Below are 12,422 nucleotides of genomic sequence, written 5' to 3' on the forward strand. Positions count from 1 at the left end.
TGTGTTTTCTGCCAAACGTGCACTTTCTGCTGGAATACCTCTTGTCCACCACTTGGCCTTCTTTTATGAGCCTTTCTATGAGTCCCTTTCAGGGACTTTTCACTTTATTCTGATTTACTCCTCTAGCCTTTGATGTTGCCCAAGATCCCACTCTACATTAATTCTTTGGTTTAGTTACCTCATTTCACTGATCCCATGGATATACCCTACATCCACAGGCTCCCCATCATTTCATCCTTGGTATTAGTTGCCTAAGCTACCACGAGATTTAAATTAAATTCCACTCCTCATTGTTTCTCTGCTTTTCCACCAGATAGGCTGATGCATGCTTTTAACCCTTCTTAGACATTTCCTTCATCTTTCCATAACTTGGTAATTGCCACCTTTAATTTCACCCGCTTAGGCATTTTGTCCCCTCACTCATTCCTACATGCAGCCATCATAATTCCTAGATTGAATTCAATTGTGAATAAATCATGGCTATTCTCTGTTCCTTTGAGTGGATTTAAGATATTCCACAAAAGCCAATGTCGAGGATCGGATCTCAGCAGGAGGCCACACCTGCATATAGCCCTCAGACAGCAAATCTGCTAAATGGATCTCAGCGAACAACAGGATGAGAGATGCCCAGTGCTTCAGTAAGAATGCCGTCACAGAAAGTTTTCCAATTACATAATTACAACTATGAATTTGCAGCAGGCGAAAACTACATTCCTAGTGTTTGCGAAGCTGACCAGGGCAATCAATTTTGATTCATTTTGTTTCTTCCAAGCTGGAACTGAAGATATTTGCAACATCTCAGTTTGGTGATTGCTGTAGTCTTGCTGTAGGGAAATTCAATGTCCATGATCAAGAGTGGTTTGGTAGCTCCATTGCTGACTGAGCTAGCTGAGTCCCCAAGGATAGTCTCCGAATAAACGAATGTCAATTTAAGACTGAAATGAGGAGGAATTTCTTCTCTCTGAAGGGTGAATGTCTTTCGAACTCTGTGCCACAGAGAGCTGTAGGACATAGTTCTTCTATTATTTAAGGCCGAGAGTAACTCAACTCGCTCCTCCCCAAAACCTGTCTACCATCTACAAGCCACAAGTTAGGAGTTTGATGGAAAAGTCCCCACTTGTTTGAATGAATACAACTCCAACCACACTCAAGAAGCTTGACATCATCCAGAGCAAAGCAGCCTGCTTTATTGGTATTAAGTTCACAAGCATTCACTCCCTCCACTACTGATGCTCAGCAGCATCTTCAATAAGACGCACTGCGGAAACTCACCAAAGATCCTCAGACAACACCTTCCAAATCCACGACCACTTCCATCTAGAAGGACAAGGACAGCATATACATAGGAACACCACCACCTACAAGTTCCACACTGGGGATTCTATGTAGCCACTCATCATCCTGACTTGGAAATATATTGCCATTCCTTCACTGTAACTGGTTTAAAATCCTGGAATTCCCTCCCTAACGGCATTGTGGATCGACCCACAGGAGGTGGACTGCATTCGTTCTAGAAGGCAACTACCCACCAGGGAACCTCAAGGGCAACCAGGGATGGACAACAACTGCTGGCCAGCCAGTGATGTCCCTATCCCACAAATGAATAAACAAAAAACATAAGATTTTTAATCAGTAGGGGAATCCAGGATTATGGGGATAGGGTAGAAAAGTGGATGTGAGGAGTGTTGGATCAGCAATGGCCCTATTGAATGGCACAGTAGGCTTGAGAGATCAAATGGCCTACTTTTACAGTCTTATGGGACTGTGACAAGTGGTGAGGAACCATCAAGTTGGAAAAACTGACTCGACTTTGCACTCTCCAGTCTATCTGTAGCACATCTCTCTGTCCATACAAAGCCATTGGGAAGATGAAAATGAATTGAAGGTAGCGTCCGTCATGTTGTGTAGCACTATCACCATGCTGAATGGGACAGATTTTAAACAGGACTAGCAACTCAAAACTGGACATTCATTTGACACTGAAGGCAGCAGAGTTGTATTCAACCACAATTTATAACCTTGTGGACCAGCATACCACTCGTTCTGTCATTACTATCAAGTGAGGGGATAGGAGAGAAAAGATAAAAGAGAAAAGACATTGGCATCTACCCACTAATGTAGAAAAGAAAATGCCCAGGTACATCTTGTCCACAAACAGTAGGATAAATATAACCTAGACAATTAGTGCCCTAACAGTCCAATCTAAATCATCAGGTAGGCAGAATCATAGAATACCTACACTGTGGAAAAAGGCCATCAGGCTCATTGAATCTACACCAACCCCCTGAAGAATACTCCACCAGATTCAGCCCTATACACTATGCCCACAACTCCACATTTACTAATAGCTAATCCACCTAGCCTAGACATCCCCGGACATTATGGACACTTTGGCATGGGAAATTCACTTAACTTGTACATCTTTGGACTGCGGTAGGAAACCGGAGCATCCGGCAGAAATCCATGCAACATGGGGAGAATACACATACGCCACACAAACAATCATCCAAGGCTGGAATCAAACCTGAGTGCCTGTTGCTGTGAGGCAGGAGTGCTAACCACTGAGCCACTGTGCCAGCTCCATGTGATGGTGAGAGTCGTCAACAGTGCCATCAAGCAACAGTTGTTCAGCAATAAGATGCTCACCAACATAGTTGGAGTTCCATCAGCACCAAAAACTTCTGACATTATTACAACCTTGGTCCAAATATGGATAAAAGAGGCATGACCTGGAACAGACTGTAGTGGTTCAAGAAGGCAGTTCACCACCATCTTCTCAAGGACATTGGGATGGGCAATAAATGCTGGCGAACAGCGATGCCCATGTTCCAGGAGTAAATAAATCAAAAGGTGAGAATGACTGGCCTTGACATTAAGACAGCAAAAAGAAAGTTCTACTGACTGAGTCACAAAGCACTAACAGCTTTCAATACTCATGATATTAGCTCTCTGGTGCTGCTTCCAGCTGAATGAATAGTAACATTAGTACTGGCTGGGTCTGAACTATTTGAAATGAATAAGTAGCATGAAGTTGTCTGGCTGCCTGCATTGCATTCAATGAAAAGCAAGTTAATCAGCAATTGCTTAGAGCTGTCAAAGTTTAGCCCCAAACTATGCACACATTGCAGTCTGTTAGTACAAATTTGAAAGGAAGATATGTGCAATCGCGATCCCATTATTCTCAAGTAAAAGCTCAACATTTTTACAGCTCTAGATTCTTATCATCAGTACTTACACTATTGTAGTAGTGATTGCCCACAGAGCTAAAAGAGGAATCTGAAATCATATCCAATGGCATCATTGGAACCACTCCTATTGAACAAAAATGAATAAGTATGTGGTTGAAGAAGTTTTTTCTTTCTAAGTACGAGAAATAATTGCAAAATCAAAGTTTAAACTAAACTAGTACATAGCCAAGGAGAACCTCTGGCTCAGTTACATTTAAAAAAAATCATACATGATGCTACATTTTAACATCGTATTACAAGTAACACAGTCACTCAGTTGTTGGTTTTATTACTCTAATTACACAGAGTTGTACAGGAGCTACAACAGAGAAATAGCCCCCTCAATCCAACAGTTTATGCTGGGTTTTTTTTGTCTATACTTCACTGTAAAACAAATTAATTATAAGTACAAATTTCAAATATAATTTTCTGTTCATCATTTGATTATTTAATCAACCTGTTCAGACATGTAGGACATACATTTGAGGCAGATGGAATTTAAACGTACACATTATCGCCCAGAGATAGGTACACTACTATTGTGTCACAACAGCTTCTTTCTGTTCATCATTGACTCCACCAATTTGGCCGTCTTCCAGCAATTCACTCACTCTACTATTTTTTATCTTAGCTTTTCAAAACTGCATACTCTAAATTTCCCATCACTATTTTCCTTAAAACATGTAGTTTTCTTGCCTTTTTTCCCTTCACCTTCTGGACCTTAGCAAATCTAAACAACTGGACAATGACTGGCATAATAAAGTGGCTCTTAACAATGGTTTCTTTCACTAATGGAACAGCGAAGCCTTATTCTGGTGTAAACCACATCAGCCAATAACAAAAATTCATCCAACACCAGTGTGGAGTAAGTTCTGTTTTAATAGTAGCCTGGATGGACAAAAACACAAAGCACTGGGTAATAGTATTTGTACCCTTTCACATACCTTGGTTTGCAAAATCCATTTCTGAAGTACTCTGTTGTACTGATGCCTACAATAAACAAAATTCAGATTTTAAAAAGAAATATTTTGAAATTAAGTAAATAGGTTACTCCATAATCATTAACATTGCTGCATCTAATGTGAGCTTTCCACTCTTGAATAAAAGAAAAAAGGTTGACAATGGAAGTCAGAGACAGCATAAAAGCAAATGAGAAACCATATTATGTGGTGAAGGTTAGTGGGGGGCCAGAGGATTGGAAAACCTTTAAAAACCAGCAGAGGATAACTAAAAAAGCAATAAGCTGACAGAAAATGAAATAGGAGGATAAGATAGCTAGTAATATAAAGATGATTGCAGGAGATCTTTTTTAGATATATAAAAGATGAGAGAGGCAAGAGTGGACATTGTACCAGTGGAAAATGAGGGTGGAAAAGTAGTAAAGGGGAACAAAGAGATGGTGGAGGAACTGATTATGTTCTTTGTATCTGTTTTCACAGCAGAAGACATCAGCAGCATACCAGAACTTCAAAAGAGTTGGGGCAGTGATGAGTGTAGTACCCATCACCAAGTGACTGGGGAGGCTGAAAGTTCTGAAGGTGGATAAATCACTCAGATCAGATGGACGACACCCTAAAGTTCTGAAGGCGACAGCTGAGGAGATTGTAGAGGCATTGGTGGTGAATTCTCAGGAATCACTAGAGTCAGGAACGATCCCAGCGGACGACAAAATGGCTAACACAATATCACTGTTTATGAAGGGAGGGAGGCAGCGGACAGTTAACTATAGTTCTATTAGCCTGACCTCAGTCACCGGCAAGATTTTAGAGTCCATTATTAGGGATGAAACTGCGAAGTACTTTGAAGTGCTTAGTAAAATAGGGCTGAGTTATCATGGCTTTGCTAAGGGGAGGTCATGCCCAACAAATATGCTAGAATTCTCTGCAGTAACAAGCAATTTAGGCAAAGAAGAGCCAACGGACATGATCTATTTCAATTTCCAGAAAGCCTCTGACAAGGTGATCCACAGGAGGCTGCTAAACAACCTGACAGCTCACAGCATTAGGAGCAAAGTACTGGCATGGGCAAAGGACTGGCTGACTGGCAGAAAGCCGAGAGTAAGGTTACTGGGATCTTTTTCAGGATAGCAAATAGTGACTAGTGGAACTCTGCAGGGGTCTGTTTTGGGACAATTATTCATGTTATACACAAACAATCTGGAAGAAGGAGCTGAGGGAATTGTTGCTAGGTTTGCAGATGACACATAGATAGGTAGATGGGCAGGTATTTTTGAGAAAGTGGAGAGGCTGCAGAAGGACTTGGACAGGCTAGGACAGTGAGCAAAGAACTGGCAGGTGGAATACAATACAGGAAACCGTGAGATTATCAATTTTGGTAGGAAAATGGGGAAAGGCTTTGGATATCTGAGCACAAAGGGACTTAACAGTTCAGGATTCGCTTAAGGTTAACATGCAGGTTTAGTGGCAGTTAGAAAGGCAAATGCAACGTTAGCGTTCATTTCAAGTGGGCTAGAGTACAAGAGCAGAGATGTAGTGCTGAGGCTGTATATGGTTGGTCAGAATGCATTTGGAACATTGTAAGCAGTTTTGCACCCTGTATCAAAGAAAGGATGTACTGGCCTTGGAGGTGGTTCAGAGGAGGTTTACATGAATGATTCTGTGTGTGAAAGGCTTGTCATATGAGAAGCAGTTGAGCTGTTGGGGATGCATCAAGGGAGTTCAAGAAGATGAGTGGGAATCTGATTGAAACTTACAAATCTCTTAGTGGCCTGGTTAGAGTGGATATGGAGAAGATATTTCCACTAGTCGGAGAGATTAGGACCCAGGGGCACTGCCTCATTCTGACAGGACGACCCTTCATAACTGAGAGAAGGGAGAATTTCTACAGCCAGAGAGTGCATAATCTGTAGGACTCATTGCTGCAGAAGGCTATGGAGGCCAAACCACTGGGTGTTTTTAAGACAGAGACAGGTAGGCTCTTGATTAGTAAGGGAATCAAGGGTTTTGGAGAGAAGGGAGGAGAATGGGATTGAAAAACATTTCAGCCATGATCAAATGACGCAGCAGACTTGATAGGCCAAATAGTCTAATTTTACTCCTATATCTTTTGCTCTTATAGAAACCATTTAGTCTCTTATTCATTTTCTATTGATGTCTATATCATCAACTTACCTTGTAACTATCAAAGTATGCATTGCATCGGCAAAGTATGAGTTTTTCTTGATTGGTTGAATATATTCACAATCACTACAAGGAGATGGTGATGCAATGGTAACATCTTTGGGTAAGTAACAAAGTCTGGGGCATGGGCTCAAATCTTACCGTAGCAGTTGATAGCACTCGTCATTTAATTAATTGCGTAATTTTAACAAAACTAGAAAATTCTGCCATGGAACTATCACAAAGGAATTTAGCATAAATGCAGCTCCAAACCCACAGCATTCTGACAGATCTCTTAACTGCCTTTGAAATGGCCCAGCAAGCTATTCAGTCGCACCAAAACTCTACAGAAAAAGTCACAAAGGAATAAAACCTTTTGGATCTCCTGACATCAACTTAGGCACCAGAAACAACTAAGTGCTGTTTCTGACCTAACAACTCTGCAAAGTCCTCCTTATTATCTTCTGCCAAAATTGGCAAACTAGTCAAAGCAACAGCCTTACGCAGACGTGCTCATAGAATCTTATCCTACAGCCAACGTCCCAAACACAATAATCATTGCACTTGAACAAGTCTTGTTTTCCTTCAGAACTTACCTAACAGTGGTGACAGCATAGCAGTACGGTCGGGAGACAGTTACCCTGGGAGAAGTTGACTTGCTTGCCGAGCTGGCTTATTCTCATTCAGACGTTTCATCACCATGCTAAGTGACTCATCAGTGGAGGCTCCGATGAATTGATGTTGTTCTACTCCGCCAGGAATTTATACTGTCTAGTCCACTATAACGAGCAGCGTCATTTCCTGTTTTGATCTGTATGGGTTTGTATATGGGGTCAAATTCTATTTGTTGATTGTTGATTTCATTACAGATGGAGAATCATGCCTCAGGAATTCCCGTGCATGTCTATGTTTGGCTTGGGCTACTATGGTTACCTTGTCCCAGGTGAACTGATGGCCTTCATTGTCTGACTGTACGAGTATTAAGGAGAGTTCATCGTGCCATTTTGCTGCTAGTTAATGTTCATGTATTCCAATGGATAATTTCCTTCCTGTGTGTCTGATGTAATGTCAATCGGAGATCATAGAATCCCTACAGTGTGGAAACAGGCCCTTCAGCCCAACAAGTCCGCAGTGACCCTCAGAGCATTCCACCCAGACTCATTCTCCTATAACCCATCTAATCTGCACATTCCTGAACACTAAGGGCAATTTAGCATGGCCAATCCACCTAGCCTGCATATCTTTTGGGTGTTGCGGTAAACACGTACAAGGATTAAAAACCCCATTCCCACAACATGTAGAACCAATGTGGTTTACAAAATACCATGCAACGACTGCCACGAACATTACTTTGGGCGGACAGGAAGGAAATTAGCCATCAGAATACATGAACATCAGCTAGCAGCAAAACAGGATAACGAACTCTCCTTAGTATTGGTACGCTCGAATAATGAAGGCCATAAGTTTAACTGGGACAAGGTATTCATAGTAGCCCAAGCCAAACATAGGCATGCACGGGAATTCCTAAAGGCATGGTCCTCCAACCGTAATGCATTCAATAAACACACAGAATTGGACTGCATATACAAACACATACAGATCACAACAGGAAATGACACTACTCACCATAATGGACCAGAAAGTATAAATTCCAAGCGGAGTAGAATAACATCGCATCATCGGAGACTCCACTGATGTCGTCACCTAGCATGGTGACGAAATATCTGAATGAGCACATGCCAGCTTGGTGAGCAAGTCAACAACTGCATCCACAACCCAAGCTACAGATCTTTGCCAAAACTTGAGTTACCCAGGGAATTCTGAACATTAATTTAGAGGTCATGAAGTCTCAAATATCAATAAGGAAATTTGTTGATTACCAGGTCAATTGATCAGTATTCGTCCATGTTTGGGCCTAGGCCACTCTCCTAGAGAGCTCCTGAAGATGTATCCTAGACTAAGATGACTGATTTCTGACAACCACTGGAATCCAAATGAGCACTGTGGATCACAGGGGTAGAGGATACACTAATGGGGGACTTCAATGTCTACTATTGTGATTTTTTTTGGAAACATTATTATTAACCAAGCTTATTGAGTGCTGACAGACAATTCTGCAGCCTAGGCCTACACATAGATGAATCAGAGCATCAGCACCTGCAAGTTCCTCTCAAAGATACACACCATCCTGACTTGGCACTATATTGTTTTTTTCTCATAGCTGCCAGCTCAAAATCTGGAAACTCCCTTCCCATCAGCAAAGTGGTTGACCCTGAACGAAATGGATTGAAACAATTGAAAAAAAACTTATACCAACCACCTTCCCAATTAGGGATCAATAAATGTCCATATTCCACAAAAGAATTAAAAACAGATTCAGTGCCTGAAATTTTACTCAATACGAAGGAAGATAGTTTATGTTTAACCAGAAGGAAGTAGAAAAGCTACCAATGAGGTAATAGCTATCAATAAACAAGGAAACAAAAATCATTTGAAATTGTTTTGCTCCTAGAATTTTGGCATCAAGGGGCCCCGGAAAGACTGCAGTCCATGGAAATCAAGGGAAACACCCCACTGGTCGGAATCACACTTGGCACAAAAGATGATTGTAGTAGTGGTCAGAGATCGGTCATCTTAATCTAGGACACATCTTCAGGAGTTCCCTATGAGAATGGCCTAGGCCCAAACATCTTCAGCTGCTTCATCAATAATCTTCTCTCCATTATAAGGTCAGAAGAGGGGACATTTGCTGACAATTACACAAAGTTGAGCACCATTCAAGACTGTTCAGATACTGATGCAGTACATGCCTGAAAGTGGCAAGAGCTAGGCAAAATCCAGGGCTGACAAGTAACAAGTAACATTTGTGCCACGTAAATGCTGGGCAAAGATCTTCTACAACAAGCGCAAATCTAGTCATCGTCCCATCACATTCATTCATATTACCATCACTGAATCCCCTACTATCAAAATCCCAAGATTACCATTGACCAGAGATTAAACTTGACTAGTCATATAAATACAGTAGCTACGAATGGATGCCAGGGGCTAGGAATCCTGCAGCAAACAATTCATCTCCTGACTTCCCTTGGCCTGTCCACCAACGACAAACAACAGTCAGGAGTGCTATAAAATACTCCCAACATTCCTGGATGGGTGCAGCTCCAACAATATACAAGGAGCTTGACATCATTCAGGACAAAGAAACCACCTGAGTGGCACCAGATCCACAAGTATTTACACCCTCCACTAACGTCACTCAGTAGCATCCGTGTGTACTACCTACAAGTTGCACTGCAGAAATTCACCAATGCTCCTTTGATAGCACTTTCCAAACTCATGACCACTGCCATCTAGAAGCACAAAGGCAGTAGATAGATGGAAACACCACAATCTGTAAGTTCCCCTCCAAGCCACTCACCATACCTGGAGCTAGCCTCTAAAAGCATCCTGGGCCTACCTACAACACATAGAATGCAGCAGCTCAGTACCAACTACTCAACAGCAAATAGGAATGGACTATTAATGCTGGCCCAGCCAGTAGCACCCACATCCCATGAATGAGATAAGGTTGGGCAACTCAGAGGGCCAGGAACAATGTTCAGCCCACAGTATCCTTGGATGAGGTGAGTGTTGCTAAAGCAGAAAGATGAGCCAGGACACCACAACATGTGGTAACCTTGGATAGCCTGTGTAGAAATGAACAATTACAGGTGCGAAGCCTGTGGGTCCAGACAGAAGGGAAACCCCTTGAATGAATGTTAACTGATAAAGATGCACTCTGTAACTCTAATGGTCGCCTAACCGTCCTCAGAAGTCTGCCTCAATTGAACCGAAGGGCACCACACAAGTTGGGGAAATGAAACACGGCCCACAGTGGGGCCTTAAGTACACCAATTGCCTGTCTCCTCATGGAGCAGGCTGCAAACCAGTTCACCTTGATGAATGCCGACAAAGCTTTGCCCATCTCCAACTTCAAGCATTTGCCATCAAAATACAGTTCACTATTGAGCCAGGAACTGAGACAGACATGAGTGAACAACGTTTTCATTGGCAGATGGACTGGAGGGGGCAGCACATTTTACAAAGATGTAGGTAGGTAGCCTTCATGACAGCGAAGATGCTGGATAAAAGACACAATTCAATAAACAGGCTTTAAATACCAGTCTTGACCAATTTCAGAAGTTGGCATCTACTGGTCAGTTTCATAGAAAGGAAGTTGAGCATGCGAAATTGTGAAGTTTGGTCAATGACAGTGAAGATTAATTTTTACACTGTCAAGCCAGCAGACTGGTTGCATAAAAGGCTGAAAACTATATTTTAATATTGGATTAGATGCACAAATGAGTTTTTAAAAAAAAGCTCTGGTATGATATCCCTTGCTTTCTAGCACAATAAATATAATATCACTCACACATTAAAACAACTGTTCTCTAAATATATATATAGGTCTAACAATCTTAAGTTTCAATGTGCTTGAGGTGACAATATTCCAAGCCCACATCTGCTTGCACAAATCTTAATGACCGCTGTCAATTGACACCCTGGTCCCCTCCCCACACACAAACAGGTGCATCATCCACAGATATTTCTGTTAATGGCACTAGCGCACGGTAATTCTCTATCTTGTTGCCCCTGTAGCTTCGCTAACAATTGCCTCCATTGAAAATATAATGCTAATTTTTTATGGAAAGTAGCTTATTTTGGCAGGATTCCCTGGATTACACCCACAGGATGAATGCACCTAGGCAAAGGCTTCACAAATCAGGAACACCTGGCTTTCATCAGCTTCAGAACAACAAATTCTATTAAAAATAAGGATGGCCTTCTCTTCAGTATTAAAGTCAGTGTTGAATAATTAAACAATTCTGTTTTACTGCATAACAGTGCTTCTGGTGAAATAATTAAGCAAACAGCTGAAGATCACAGGTCTTCAATCCAGCACATTATAAATTAAAATTTAAAACATAAAAATGTATTCAATTATTTAATTTCAATTATTTTCACTAAATTCTATTAACACTCATTCTCCTATAACTATTACATTTTTAACTACGTCCAACTTTCTGCCTTACTTTAGCTGTATTTGCATTTTGCTCTTGAAAATAATCTAGAGCATCGAACAAAGAACACCACAGCGCGGTACAGGCCCTGCAGCCCTCGATGTTGAGCCAACCTGTGAAACCAAACTGAAGCCCACCTAACTTACACTATTCCATTATCATCCACATGTTTATCCAATGACCATTTAAATGCCCTTAGATTTGGCGAGTCTACTACTGTTGCAGGCAGGGCATTCCACGCTCTTACTACTCTGAGTAAAGAACCTACCTCTGACATCTGTCGTACATCTATCACCCCTCAATTTAAAGCTATGTCCCCTCATGCTAGCCATAACCATCCGAGGAAAAAGGCTCGCACTGTCCAACCTATCTAATTGTCTGATCATCTTGCATGTCTCTATTAAGTCACCTCTTAACGTTCTTCTCTCTAACGTAAAATGTCTCAAGTCCCTCAGCCTGTCCTCATAAGACCTTCCCTCCACACCGGGCAACATCCTGGTAAATCTCCTCTTCACCCTTTTCAATGCATCCACATCCTTCTTATAATGCGGCGACCAGAACTGTAGGCAATACTCCATGTGTGGCCGCACCAGAGTTTCGTACAGCTGCAACATGACTTCATGGCTCCGAAACTCGATCCCTCTACCAATAAAACCTAACACACCGTACGCCTTCTTAGCAACCCTGTCAACCTGGGTGGCAACTTTCAGAGGTCTATGCACATGGACACCGAGATCTCTCTGCTCATCCATACTACAAAGATTCTTACCATTAGCCCAGTACTCGGTATTCCTGTTACTCCTTCCAAAGTGAATCACCTCACACCTTTCGGCATTAAACTCCAATTGCCACCTCTCAGCCCAGCTCTGCAGCTTATCTATGTCCCTCTGTAACCTGCAACATCCTTCCACACTATCCACAACTCCATCGACTTCAGTGTCATCTGCAAATTTACTAACCCATCCTTCTACACCCTCATCCAGGTCATTTATAAAAATCGCAAACAGCAAAAC

The 12,422-nt window shown here is 41.8% G+C and overlaps 1 protein-coding gene across 3 annotated transcripts in view; it reads right to left on the reverse strand.

The window, feature by feature from the left end:
• Window positions 1-12,422, reverse strand: part of ahi1 (Abelson helper integration site 1) — a 249,179-nt gene that overhangs the window by 92,200 nt on the left and 144,557 nt on the right. For all 3 annotated transcript variants that reach the window (XM_048531564.2, XM_048531565.2, XM_048531563.2), the window contains 2 exons: window positions 4,172-4,217; window positions 3,236-3,312 (listed from right to left, as the gene is read on the reverse strand). In XM_048531564.2, the coding sequence (XP_048387521.1) occupies window positions 3,236-3,312; window positions 4,172-4,217 (123 nt within the window). The remainder of the gene's footprint in view (window positions 1-3,235; window positions 3,313-4,171; window positions 4,218-12,422) is intronic.

The sequence above is a fragment of the Stegostoma tigrinum genome, chromosome 4 (genome assembly GCF_030684315.1).
Source record: "Stegostoma tigrinum isolate sSteTig4 chromosome 4, sSteTig4.hap1, whole genome shotgun sequence".
Classification (NCBI taxonomy): Eukaryota; Metazoa; Chordata; class Chondrichthyes; order Orectolobiformes; family Stegostomatidae; genus Stegostoma; species Stegostoma tigrinum.